Below are 13,568 nucleotides of genomic sequence, written 5' to 3'. Positions count from 1 at the left end.
CAATTGAGCCACTTTTGCTATCACATTGTAAATCTTTTTTCCCCAAATTGCATCTGTTTTTGTTTCACGTTTACAATATAATTTCTTGGCCGGGTGCAGTGGCTAACACCTGTAATCCCAGTACGTTGAGAAGCCGAGACAGGCGGATCACTTGAACCCAAGAGTTCCAGACCAGCCTGGGCAACACAGCAAGACACTGTCTCTACAAAAAAATAAAATTAGCCAGGCGTGGTGTTGCATGCCTGTGATCCCAGGTACTTGGAAGGCTGAGGTGGGAGGATTGCATGAGTCCAGAAGGTTGAGGCTGCAGTGAGCCATGGTCATGCCACTGCACTCCAGCCTGGGTGACAGAGCGAGACCCTGTCTCAAAAAAATAATAAAAATACAGTATAATTTCTTTTTTTTTGAGAGAGAGAAGGAAAAGGTCCTGTTCTGTCACCCAGGCTGAAGTGAGTGGTGCAATTACGGCTTACTGCAGCCTTCACCTCCCAGGCCCAAGTGATCCCCCTACCTTAACCTCCCAAGTAGCTGGGACCACAGGTGCGTGCCACCACACCCAGGTAATTTTTATTTTTATTTTTGTGGAGACAGGGTTTTGCCATGTTGCCCAGGCTGGTCTCAAACTCCTGGCCTCAAACGATCTGCCCACCTTGCCTCCCAAAATGCTGGGATTATAGGCATGAGCCACCATGCCTGGCAATTTCTTATTATTCTAAGAATATTAATGGCAGGGCTTTTTGTTTTGGTTTGTATATACCCTTTTTACTCTTTGAATGGTTTCCATGCACCCAGGTCACTTTTTCCAGTTTGCTTTGGTTTCTGTCTTCCACATGAGAGTCCTTCTTCCATTGCCCCTGCTCCTCCTCACTTATCTGGTCATGAATGAGAATCTCCAAGCCCATGGGTGGGGCTTGTTGACTCAGGGTTATTTGATTTCCCAGAGATACTCTGCAGTCTCTTAGTGGATTTCCTATTTCAAGGATTAGGATCTGGTTGCCTGGAGCTATGTAGTTACTTATAATTCCCTTGAGGAATGTATCCAGGCCTTCAGATGTGCTAATCAGCAACCCCCTCTCTTCGAGCCCCTTCCTCTTTTACCCCCTTCTGAGAGACCCTCCAGTCTTCTGTCAGAGTGAGTGTGAGTGAGGTGCTCATCAAGCTGGGTGTAGTTGAAGCAGGTGTCCAGGGAGCTCACTGCTTCTCAAATAGCTTCTCCCCAACCTTCCTTGTTTTGGACACTCCTAGGCCCCAGTTCCAGAAGCACATGGCGCAGCAGGCCCCAAGGACTTCTGATGAGCCTTGGGTGTAACTGACCAGCTCTCGGATTTCTCCACTGCAGACTTGGGAATTGGTTGCCTCGTATCAGCTAAATCACTTATCTTTCATCCATCAGCTTTCCTGCTTGTGAAATTCTGTTCCTGTGGTCATCTTTCTTGTTTTTCTTCATTCTCAAGGATTTGTCTTTTTTAAAAAATATATACAGTCATGCACCACATAACTTTTGGTCAGTGGCAGACCATATATATGGCAGTGGTCCCCTAAAATTATAATGGAGCTGAAACCTTTCTGTCACCTAGTGACGTCGTAGCTGTAGTGACGTTGTAGCACCATGCACTGCTCCCATGTTTGTGGCGATGGCGGTATCAACAAACCTCCTGCACTGCCAGTCGCATAAAAGTCTAGCACACACAATTATGTATGGTACATAATACTTGATAATAAGTGTGTTGCTGGTTTGCGTGTTTACTATACTATACTTTTATCATTATTTTAGAGTGTACTCCTTTTACTTGTTAAAAAAAGTTAGCTGTGAAACAGCCACACACAGGTTCTTCAGGAGGGATTACAGGAGAAAGCATTGTTATCTTAGGAGATGACAGTTCCATGTACGTTACTGGGCCTAAAGACCTTCCAGTGGGACAAGCTGTGGAGGTGGAAGACAGTGAGATGGATGATCCTGGCCCTGTAGAGTCCTAATGTATGTGTTTGTGTTTTCATTTTTTAAAAAAAAGTTTAAGAAGTAAAATTAAACAATAGATCAAAGCTTATAGAATAAGGACATAAAGAAAATATTTTTGTGGGCTGGCCACGGTGGCTCATGCCTGTAATCCCAGCGCTTCGGGAGGCCGAGGCGAGTGGATCAGGAGGTAAGGAGTTCCAGACCAACCTGGCCAACATGGTGAAACCCCGTCTCTACTAAAAATACAAAAATTAGCTGGGTGTGGAGGCGCGCGCCTATAATCCCAGCTACTCAGGAGGCTGAGGCAGGAGAATTGCTTGAATCGGGAGGCAGAGGTTGCGGTGAGCCGAGATCGCCCCACTGCACTCCAGCCTGGGCGACAGGGTGAGACTCCGTCTCAAAAAAAAAAAAGAAAAAAAAAAAAAGATTTTTGTACAGCTGTACAATCTGTGTTTTAAGCTGTTATTACAAAAGTCAAATTTTTAAAAATTTAGGTTTATAAAGTAAAGTTACAGTAAGCTAAGTTTATTTAGTATTAAAGAACACTGTGTGATGAATTGAGTGCAGTGTGAGTGTAGAGTATTTATGAAGTCTACAGCAGTGTCCAGTCATGTTCTAGGCCTTCACATTCACTCACCACTCACTTACCCAGTCACCCAGAGCAACTTCCAGTCCTGCAAACTCTGTTCATGGCAAGAGCCCTATAGAGGTGAACCATTTTTCATCTTATATACCATATTTCTTGCTCTGTCACCCAGGCTGAAGTGTAGTGCCATGATCAGGGCTTCCTGCAGCCTCAATCTCCTGAGCTCAAGCGATCCTTCTGCCTCAGCCCCCCAGTAGCTGGGACTATGGGCATGCACCACCACACCCAGCTCATTGTTTTCATTTTGTTTTGTTTTGTTTTGTTTTTTGAGACGGAGTTTCGTTCTTGTTGCCCAGGCTGGAGTGCAATGGCACGATCTCAGCTCACCATAACCTCTACCTCCTGGGTTCAAGTGATTCTCCTGCCTTAGCCTCCCCAGTAGCTGGGATTACAGGCATGTGCTATTACACCCAGCTAATTTTGTATTTTTAGTAGAGATGGGGTTTCACCATGTCGGTCAGGCTGATCTTAAATTCCCAACCTCAGGTGATCCGCCTGCCTCAGCCTCCCAAAGTGCTGGGATTACAGGCATGAACCACCACGCATGGCCTACCATTGTATTTTGTTTGTTTGTTTGTTTTAATTTTAGTAGGGATGAGGTCTCACTATGTTGCCCAGGCCAGTCTTGAACTCCTGAGCTCAAGAAATCCTCTCACCTCAGCCTCCCAAAGTGCTGGGATTACAGGCATGAGCCACCATGCCTGGCCTGTACCCTATTTCTACCATACCTTTTCTATGTTTAGACACACAAATACCATTGTGTTACAGTTACCTCCAGTATTCAGTACAGGAACATGCGTACAGTTTTATAGTCTAGGAGCAATAGCCTCTATCATCCAAACTAGGTGTATAGTAGCCTGTACCATCTAGGTTTCTGTAAGTACACTCTGTGCTGTTCATTCAGTGAGGAAATTGCCTAACAACACATTTCTCAGAATGTATCCGTGTCATTAAACAATGCATGACTGTATATATTTTCTATAATGTTAGTGGGGGGTTGGAAGGAATTAAAATTACAATGTGTATTCAATTCACAAGTATAACCTGGAGGTCTATAAATGCCTTTTAAATATGCATTGTCATTACCTTGAAAACTTCCTGTTCTCCTGAGATGACATGCTATAGCCTGGAAGACAGAGATGGCTTAATGAATAAATATCGATAATGATAATATCCAGAGGTGGTTGAAAAACAAGCCCTACTGCCCGGCAATGGCAGAATGAAATGCATACTGGACTGGAAGCCCAGACACCTTGATTATGGGAAGCGACCTTGGACAAATGGTCTACCCTCTCTGGGTCTCTCAGTTTCCTCATCTGAAAGAAAAAGAGGTCAGGTGAAATCACTTCTGAGCTTCTTTCCAGTCCTGGGATGTTATATCATTTTCCCTGAATTCCAGGAGGGAAAAGCGAAATCCAGTTCTCAAAGCAAGATCTATGCCCTGCTCACTTCTTATTCCCAGATTTAGCACATGAGGTAGCTACATGGTAAATTCCTGTTGAAGCTAAACTAAATACGTCATCTTTCCTTCTGTTGGTTTGTGTTAGATAAGGAGCAGCCGCCATACTTCTCAAATGAAGTATTGGCCGGGAACGATGGCTCACGCCTGTAATCCCAACTCTTTGGGAGACCAAGACGGGTGGATCACCTGAGGTCAGGAGCTCAAGACCAGCCTGACCAACATAGCGAAACCCCATCTCTACTAAAATACAAAAATTAGGCCAGGCCTAGTGGCTCATGCCTGTATTCCCAGCACTTTGGGAGGCTGAGGCAGGCAGATCACCTGAGGTCAGGAGTTCGAGATCAGCCTGACCAACATGACGAAACCCCGTCTCTACTAAAAGTACAAAATTAGCTGGGCGTGGTGGTGCATGCCTCTAATCCCAGCTACTCGGGAGGCTGAGGCAGGAGAATCACTTGAACCTGGGAGGTGGAGGTTGCAGTGAGCCGAGATCTCGCCATTGCACTCCAGCCTGGGCGACAAGAGCCAAACTCCGTCTCAAAAAAAAAAAAAAAAAAAAATGTAGCTGGGCGTGGTGGCACATGCCTGTAATCCCAGCTACTCGGGAGGCTGAGACAAGAGAATCGCTTGAACCCGGGAGGCAGAGGTTGCAGTGAGTCGAGATCACACCAATGCACTCCAGCCTGGGTGACAGAGTGAGACTGTCTCAAAAAAAAAAAAAAAAAAGGAGTATTTTTTTTGTTTTTCCTCCTCAGAATAACTGTCTTTATTCTTTTGTTTTCCAGTTGTTCCCATGACTTTGCCGACTAAAGTTCTAAGTGCCCACCGTAAATCACTGAATCTTGTTGATTCTCCTCAGCCACTCGTAGAAAAGGTAAAGTATATGGAACAGCTTTTTTTTAAAAGTATGGTGTTCTACAATGCAGGATTAGTCACCAAACTCTTTCAAATGGCTAAACTCAAAAGAAACAGCATATTTCTCGATATCCGGGACCTTTTGGTTTAGAAGCTCTGGGCTTGGATGCGAACCCAATCACTTCATTGTCTGGAATCTGACTTGTATCAATATGTACACTGAATGTGATACAAACCTTTATATTTTGCCTGTAGAAAAAAAGGCTACTACCTTGCTACCTACTCATCAGAGTCTATGTAGCCACTAGAGGAAATAGCTCACTACCTAGCCCCGCCTAACTGTTTAGCCGGCCAAGGTGGGACTGCTTGTGGAATAGGGAGCAGGACTCTGTTCCTAATGGCCGTTTTAAATTTTTCTTAGACAGGGTCTTGCTCTGTCACCCAGGCTGGAGTGCAGTGGTGTGATCACAGCTCACTGCAGCCTCAACCTCCAGGCTCAGGCGATCCTCCCACCTCAGCCTCCCAAATAGTTGGGACTACCAGCATGCGCCACCATGCCCGGCTAATTTTTGTATTTTTTGTAGAGACAGGGTTTTACCATGTTGCCCAGACTGGTCTGGAATTCCTGGGCTCAAGCGATCCTCTCACCTTAGCCTCCCAAAGTGCTGGGATTACAGGCGCAAGCCACTGTGTCTGACTCCTAATGCTCTTAATGTAAGAAAAAACAGTGAAAGATTCCTTAGGATACTGTAGGGAAAAGATGGGCATAAAAAAATTTTTAAAATTAGATTCCTCAGGAGAATAAAATCTCAGGCTGTTCCATTAATTCCCACAATTTGTTATTTTATCCAGGACTCTTCCCTGATTCTACCCCACACAAATAGACTCAGTCCCTGTTGGAGAAGATTTTACCCTGATTTCAATTTTAGGTTGTTTAAAACATCCATTTTGTGTTTGTTTTGCTTCCAAATAACTATACCATATATGCAGCATGGTGCAGAAAGCAGGAATAGAGGAGCGAGAGGTCACCTCCAACCCCTCCTTAGCTCTTGTGAGGGCTTTTCGGCTCCGTCTAGAAGCCGCTTGACACCAGGCAGATTAAAAAGAAAAAGCATACAAAGGTGATTAGCTTTCTGGGTACATGGGGATCTTCACAAGAGAGTAAAGTCTGAAGAAGTGGTCAAAGCAAGATGCTCTCCTACTTTTTAAACAAAGAGTGATACATTTGAGAAGCTAGGACAGGACAAGGAAAATCTGGCTAGAGGCAGTTACTAGGAGATATATAGGGGGCGTGTAAAACTAGTGGAAGATAAGGGTTCCTTGGGTAAGTGTATTTCTACAGGTCCATTGCTGCCTCCAGTTCCTGGGCTCTGATGATATGGGCTCTTTTCGCGCCCTAGGAGTGTACCCCTCCCAGAGGCGTCTTTATGGCTTGCTGCCTGCAGAAAGAGACAAGTCAGCTACCCCTTTCTGAAACTACAATTTTTCCAATGTTTTCAACTCAAAACAGACAATATACCAATCTGGCATATTTGGAGATAGCACATCCTTCACACCTTCAGCTCAATGAATGATCACTGAGCCAGTATACCTGGATCAGTGACTACCTTCTGTGCCCCCCTCCCATCTCTTTCTCCTTTTCTGGTCCAGAGATAACTGCTGTCATGATTCCTAACACCAGAGGTTAGTTCTGCTTGTCTGTGAACTTCCATAAATAAAACTCACATATATTTTAACCTATTCAGTCCAGTCTTTTGCAAATGTTGACCAGCACAGTGATTCACTGATCAAAAATAGTAAAAGTCTATAAATAAAAAGGTCATTGAAAACTGGAGCACAGCACAGCAATAGAGTTCCAAGACCAGGATGGTGTTTCACTTCTTGATCTTCCGAAAGTTCCATGCCTAGCCCATCTCCCTGCTTTTGGGCTCTTGTATGACCAGGTTCCTGAAAGTGACTTCCAGTGGCCCAGAGATGACCATGGTGACGTGGACTGTGAGAAGCTGGTTGAGCAGCTAAAAGATTGTTCGAACCTACAGGACCAAGCAGACATTCTGTACATTCTTTATGTCATAAAGTAAGTGTCTTAGTCCTTTCAGGCAGTTATAACAAAACACCATGAACAGGTTAGCTTAGGAACAGCAGAAATGTATTTCTCACAGTTCCGGAGGCTGGGAAATTCAAACTCAAGGCCGATTTGATGTCTGGGAAGGCCTGCTGTTTTCATAGATGGCGTCTTCTCATTGCATCCTCACATGGTGGAAGCGGGGAGTGAGCTCTCTGGCGTCGTTTTTATAAGGGCACTCACCTCCTTTAGGAGGGCTCTGCCCCATGACCTGAGGACCTCCCAAAGTCCCCACCTCCTAATGTCATCATTGTGGGGGTTAAGATTTCAACATAGGAATAGGGGGAAAACAGACATCCAAGTCGTAGCAGTAAGTTTATGGTCTTTACTAGCTAAGCTTTCTCAGTTCTCCTTAATTTTTTCCCTAGTATTCTTGGCCTTCTAGCCAGCCCAGGTCATGATTATATTCACCCCAGTTACCCAGGATCACCAGGAATGAGACTTCCATCCCCTTCTCTGCATACTGATGCTGGTCCCCCAGGATGAGAAGGTTATGTGAGGCCAGGAGGCCACCATGTCCTGATGTTAGGCTTCTGTTTCAAAGGATATAGGGGACCTTTGGTGGGACGTAACCCTCTCAAGTGAGACTCACAGGCACTGGGAGAGCCCAAGCGCTTTGCAAAATGCACAGTGATCTATTCCTTTCCCAGTCTTTAAACATTCTGGACCATATTTCTGGGTTTTTCTACCTCTTGGCAGGGGTCCCAGCTGGGACACAAATCTCTCTGGACAGCACAGGGTCACCGTTCAAAACCTTCTCAGCGAGCTCTATGGGAAAGCCGGCTTGAACCAGGAGTGGGGTCTGATTCGCTACATCTCAGGCCTGCTCAGGAAGAAAGTGGAGGTCCTGGCTGAGGTCAGTGTGACTGTGCCGGCTGCACATGTGTGCTCACTAGCTTGTCTCCCCTTCTTCCACTTCCAGTCTCCCAGTTGTACCTCTTACTTGCGAAGGAGTCCCATTCTTTAACCCACAAGTGGAGTGGGCCCTTCTCTCCTACCTGCCCGCTGCTCCGGGAAGGCGAGCAGAGGGAAGAAAATGCAAGTGGATTGGTTTTGTTCTTTCTTAGCTACGCAAAAAGGCTCGCCAGGAAATCAAATGAAAGTGCTCTGTGTAGCGGCCGGGCGCGGTGGCTCAAGCCTGTAATCCCAGCACTTTGGGAGGCTGAGACGGGCTGATCACAAGGTCAGGAGATCGAGACCATCCTGGCTAACCCGGTGAAACCCCGTCTCTACTAAAAAATACAAAAAACTGGCTGGGCGCGGTGGCTCAAGCCTGTAATCCCAGCACTTTGGGAGGCCGAGACGGGCGGATCACGAGGTCAGGAGATGGAGACCATCCTGGCTAACATGGTGAAACCCCGTCTCTACTAAAAAATACAAAAAACTAGCCAGGTGAGGTGGCGGGTGCTTGTAGTCCCAGCTACTCGGGAGGCTGAGGCAGGAGACTGGCGTGAACCCGGGAGGCGGAGCTTGCAGTGAGCTGAGATCCGGCCACTGCACTCCAGTTTGGGCGACAGAGCGAGACTCCCTCTCAAAAAAAAAAAAAAAAAAAAAAAAAGGTGCTCTGTGGCCTAGCAGCCTCTTAGAGCTCTTTTTTTCACACATCCACAGTACAGTGATCATTAATATTTATAACCCCAAGGCCAGGCAAAATCCAGAGCTGCTTTCTTTTTTTTTTTTTTTTTCTGAGAGGGAGTCTCGCTCTGTCGCCCAGGCTGGAGTGCAGTGGCCGGATCTCAGCTCACTGCAAGCTCCGCCTCCCGGGTTCACGCCATTCTCCTGCCTCAGCCTCCCGAGTAGCTGGGACTACAGGCACCCGCCACCTCCCCTGGCTAGTTTTTTTGTATTTTTTAGTAGAGACGGGGTTTCACTGTGTTAGCCAGGATGGTCTTGGATCTCCTGACCTCGTGATCCGCCCGTCTCGGCCTCCCAAAGTGCTGGGATTACAGGCTTGAGCCACCGCGCCCGGCCCAGAGCCGCTTTCTAAGACACTCGAGTTCAGTGTCGTGATGGTAAGATGATGGCATTTATTAGATGTGAATAATGGGGAAACGGGTAATTTAGGAATTGAATATGGTTATTACCTCTTAACATCGGTATCTTCGGACTTATTCCTGTCTCATTCGATAGCAGGGAGTCCATTGTGTTTGCTACAGTGGATGGGCATTAAATGCCCACTGACAGGCCCTGCAGAGCCAGGCCTGGGGGCACACATTGGAGACAGAGACCACAGACACCCAGCCCTGCCTGAGTTGCTTAGTCTGGGGTCTAGGTATGAATTTTTCAAATCAAGGGCAACATGGGTCATAAAGTTAAGGTAAATGTACGATCTGATTGGCAGTGTCTTCTCCCCACCCCCCATCGTCTTTGCCAATCTCTTTTGCGCTCTGCCTCTCACCCTTCCTCCTAACTGCGAAGGCCTGCACGGACCTGCTGTCGCACCAGAAGCAGCTCACCGTAGGCCTGCCGCCCGAGCCCCGGGAGAAGATCATCTCTGCGTAAGTTGTCAGCCTTGAGGACCTCAGGTTTGCAGGGGAGCCATGGGGAAAACGTCAGCACTTCCCAATGTTCGGAAGAGGGGCTTTTTAAAGACACTCTGTCACATGGATGCATCTAGCACAGAAAATAAGGGTGTTCCGTGGAGGGTGAGGAGGCACTGTCTCAAGATACCTCATCATGTTTGTGACACAATGGTCCTTCCTAGGCCCCTTCCCCCGGAGGAGCTCACAAAACTCATCTATGAGGCCAGCGGGCAGGATATCAGCATCGCCGTCCTCACGCAGGTCTGGGGCTGGTGTGGGAGGGGCTGGGCCACAGCCTTCCTCAGAGTGGAGGGGATCCTTCAGCCACTCACCCTGTCTCTGAAACCCTATCTCCGTGTGTGTCTGCCTCAGGAGATTGTGGTTTACCTGGCCATGTATGTCAGGGCGCAGCCCAGCCTCTTTGTGGAAATGCTGAGACTCCGGATTGGACTGATCATTCAGGTGATGGCCACGGAGCTGGCGCGGAGCCTGAACTGCTCAGGTGAGATTCCCGCAGCACCTGCAGCTCCCGCCGCACCCCACCCCAGCCACCAGGCCACAGCCTCCACTCTCAGGGGAAGCCCTACTTAGGTTATCTCGAACTCAGCATCCAAGCCTGTGGCAAGCTCAGGCTTTACCAGCTTCTCTCATTTAGATGGAACTCCCTTCCATGTGGCACAGAGCTGAAGTTCATAAGTCAGGGAGAATGGGGCTCTGGTGATGTTTACCATTACAGCCTCAAAGGCGATGTGGAATCTTCCGCCCCGTACCTGACATCTAAGCTCCTTCCTGGATGCCCTTGCTATGAGATGTCACCCCTATTTTATAACATCTTCACGGGGAGAAACCCTACCAATTTGAATATAAAAATCCATCATGAGACATCCAACGTTGGGGATCAAACATTATGAAAAATCATGTGTCTGAGAATTAAGCAGATTCATGATTTAAACAGCAGCATTTAGAATCCCCACGAAACAGTGCATTTCAGCCCCAAAGCAATAGTGAGGTTCTCCTGAACAGGGGGACCTGCCATGGTATCTGCTGTCACCTCCCTCCCCACCCAGGTCCACCTGACCCTACCTTTACCCGCCACCAGCCCTGTGTCTGGGACACTTACAAGATATTTGTTTTTAGGAGAAGAGGCTTCTGAAAGTTTAATGAACCTCAGCCCTTTCGATATGAAAAATCTCCTGCACCATATTCTAAGTGGGAAAGAGTTCGGCGTTGAAAGAAGTGGTAAGTCCCATGCTCCTGTTAGTGTCTTCAGGGAGCTGCCTCCTTTACATGCAGCAGACATTAGAACCAGCGCTGTGGGGCATAGCGAATGTGGGAAGGGAAGGCTCCTACCTGAAGAAGATGGACAGAGTCCTAGGCTCAAGCTTCCTGCTTTGGGGGCTTTGGGACTCACTCGCAGTGTGCTGGGTGAGCTTTTCTTGCCCAGGTTGGCACAGCATGTGGGTGTGATATACCGCCTCCTGTAGCCGTGAGCGCCTGGTACCATCACTTATGCAAAAGTGTTGGCCAGGCATGGTGGCTCACGCCTGTAATCCCAGCATTTTGGGAGGCCGAGGTGGGCAGATCATGAGGTCAGGAGTTCGAGACCAGCCTGACCAACGTGGTGAAACCCCATCTCTACTAAAAATACAAAAAAAGTAGGTGTGGTGGCGCACCCCTGTAATCCCAGGTACCCAGGAGGCTGAGGCAGGAGAATCACTTCAACCCGTCAGGCGGAGGTTGCAGTGAGCTGAGATTGCGCCACTGCACTCCAGCCTGGGCGACAGAGCAAGACTCCGTCTCAAAAAAAAAAAAAAAAAAGTGGGGGACCCCGAGTGCCAGGATGAAAGGGCTGTCCTTTCACACCACCTGAGCATCCTGGCCTTTGGGTAAAAACATTCTCAACCCGGCCTCACGTCACCCTCCACAGCGCGGGGAGGAGACCCCTCTGTGACCTCACAGCGTGCTCGAGCTCACTTATTTTGCTTTGTCCTGCCTCGCTCACTCTGTTTTTATCTGAACCGGAACCCTGCTTGCAGTGCTGGGAAACATAATCACCCAAGTCCTGGCGTGATTCTTGTTCTCAAATGTTCCCTAATTATAATTGAAGCAATTATCATTTCTCCTCCTCATAAAAAAGCTAAATGATTTGCAGGCACGTTGGTGAATTTATTTCATCAAGCCAAAGAAATGCACTGTGGGCTATCATTCCTTTTATTTAATAAGAAGGACATTGGGTACTTTGTATGTTTCCTGAGCATGTGCCGGCCGCAAACAAAGACGGCATCGTGCAATCAGATGTGTTTTGGTGGTTTTTCTCCTTTCCTGAAGGAGGGATACTCAAAATGCTTTTGCAAAAGTAATTTCCAGTTCTTTCCAAGGCAGAGTCCTTGAAATGGTAATGTATGAGATAAATATTTAATGTGTTCTGCTCATCATTACAGTATTCATGGCTTGACACAGATAATTACTAAAAATTTGTCATTAGATGTACAGCTATAGATATTATGAAACTAGGAACTGAGTAATGTCATCTGAAAGCCATAAATATGTGTGATTGCAAGCAAGAACAGAAGACATGCTGTCTTTTTAACATATAACATCATTTGTTAGCTGTCGTTTGTAATTGTTCAATTTTTGTAAATTTAGGAAGCCCAAATAGGCTTAGAATTTTGATTAAATCCTGAGATGTTTGAGATAAATGTTTCCAGCGAACACCCACCCCGGACAGCCCCTCTTGTAGCTTCCTGGCCTTTGGTTTGGATAAAAACATTCTCAACCCGGCCTCACATCACCCTCCACAGCGCGGGGAGGAGACCCCTCTGTGACCTCACAGCGTGCTCGAGCTCAGTTATTTTGCTTTGTCCTGCCTCGCTCACTCTGTTTTCCACTTTCTCCTTCTGTTTTCCCCTTTCTCCTTCTGTTTTCCACTTTCCTGGGTCTGTCCTTCCTCTCCAGCTCATCACTGAGTCTCCCTTGTGGGCTCCTGCCTCTCTGCTGTCCTTTAAATGTTCTTGTCCCCAGGTTCCTTATTTGTCACAACTCCTCCTGGACAGTGCCCTCCATTCCCATGGCTCCACTGGGGTCAGGCGGGATGGTGAGGCTTGCAGAGGATGCTGCCTGAGGAGGTGACCTTTGAGCTGGGCCTGGCTTGCCAGCACAGGCAGAATGCCCAGTGCGGTGCAGGTGGCCGGGAGTTGAGGGGAAGCGGGGCTCCAATTGGTAGAGTTTCAGGTGATGCTGGGAGGGCTGTTTGACCTTTGTCCTAAAGACAGCTAGACCTGGGAGGCTTTGGAGTGGGCAGTGATACGATCACACTTGCCTTTTAGAATGATTGCTGTGACCACAGCACAGAGGCCAGGCTTGTGGGAGGTGGGGCTGGGAACAGGTTTGAGTCCCAAGGCTGGTGCGATAGGTTGGGAGTGAGAGGTGGTGGCCTGATGCATTGCATCGGTGGCCTCTGGTTGCCTCCACCTCCAGCCCCTGGCAGCCTGACTTTCCTAGCACATCCCCCTCCAGCCCAAGGCCCTCCTCCAGCTGCCACCTTCATTTCATTTGGCACCTCGCCCTCAGGCCTGGGCATGGGCTCTCCTCCAGGCACTGCTGCGGCACTGAATTCTCCTGCATTCACACCTGCACCTGCTGCCCAGAGCCTGGCACCAGGAGGCCCCTCTGGATCACCCAGCCCATGGCCACAGCTGCCCGGGGTGCCAGCCCTTCAGGGGCCCGCAGCAGTTTTGTCATTTCCCGGGGGCATTCCAAGAGTCACACGGGACTGGGGACAGAGCCCAGCAAGGTCCATGTGGGTCCTATACATTAGTCATGACGAACCCTTTAGAAAAATACTAATATAAATAGGATTGGGGATATCACTGACCAGTCAACACTCACCAGATCAAACTCTATGTGGTCATGAAACACGATATGATAGAATATTTAATGCCAGAGAGAGATATTCACGATATAATTACAAAAAGGCAGATCACAGAACCATACTTATG

The 13,568-nt window shown here is 47.8% G+C and overlaps 1 protein-coding gene across 5 annotated transcripts in view; it reads left to right on the top strand.

Annotated features, from left to right (window-relative positions):
- The window catches only part of PHKA2 (phosphorylase kinase regulatory subunit alpha 2), a 95,635-nt gene that overhangs the window by 71,125 nt on the left and 10,942 nt on the right, over positions 1-13,568 (top strand). For all 5 annotated transcript variants that reach the window (XR_004058324.1, XM_030933791.1, XM_010363806.2 and 2 more), the window contains 7 exons: positions 4,854-4,942; positions 6,867-7,000; positions 7,748-7,904; positions 9,467-9,546; positions 9,753-9,831; positions 9,943-10,072; positions 10,708-10,809. Coding sequence is in view for 4 of the 5 variants with exons in the window: in XM_030933791.1 (XP_030789651.1) it covers positions 4,854-4,942; positions 6,867-7,000; positions 7,748-7,904; positions 9,467-9,546; positions 9,753-9,831; positions 9,943-10,072; positions 10,708-10,809 (771 nt within the window). In the remaining variant the exon portion in view is untranslated. The remainder of the gene's footprint in view (positions 1-4,853; positions 4,943-6,866; positions 7,001-7,747; positions 7,905-9,466; positions 9,547-9,752; positions 9,832-9,942; positions 10,073-10,707; positions 10,810-13,568) is intronic.

Source organism: Rhinopithecus roxellana, chromosome 7 (assembly GCF_007565055.1).
Source record: "Rhinopithecus roxellana isolate Shanxi Qingling chromosome 7, ASM756505v1, whole genome shotgun sequence".
Lineage (NCBI taxonomy): Eukaryota > Metazoa > Chordata > Mammalia > Primates > Cercopithecidae > Rhinopithecus > Rhinopithecus roxellana.
Note: the sequence above shows the minus strand (reverse complement) of the source record. Positions and strands in the feature narration are given on the sequence as shown.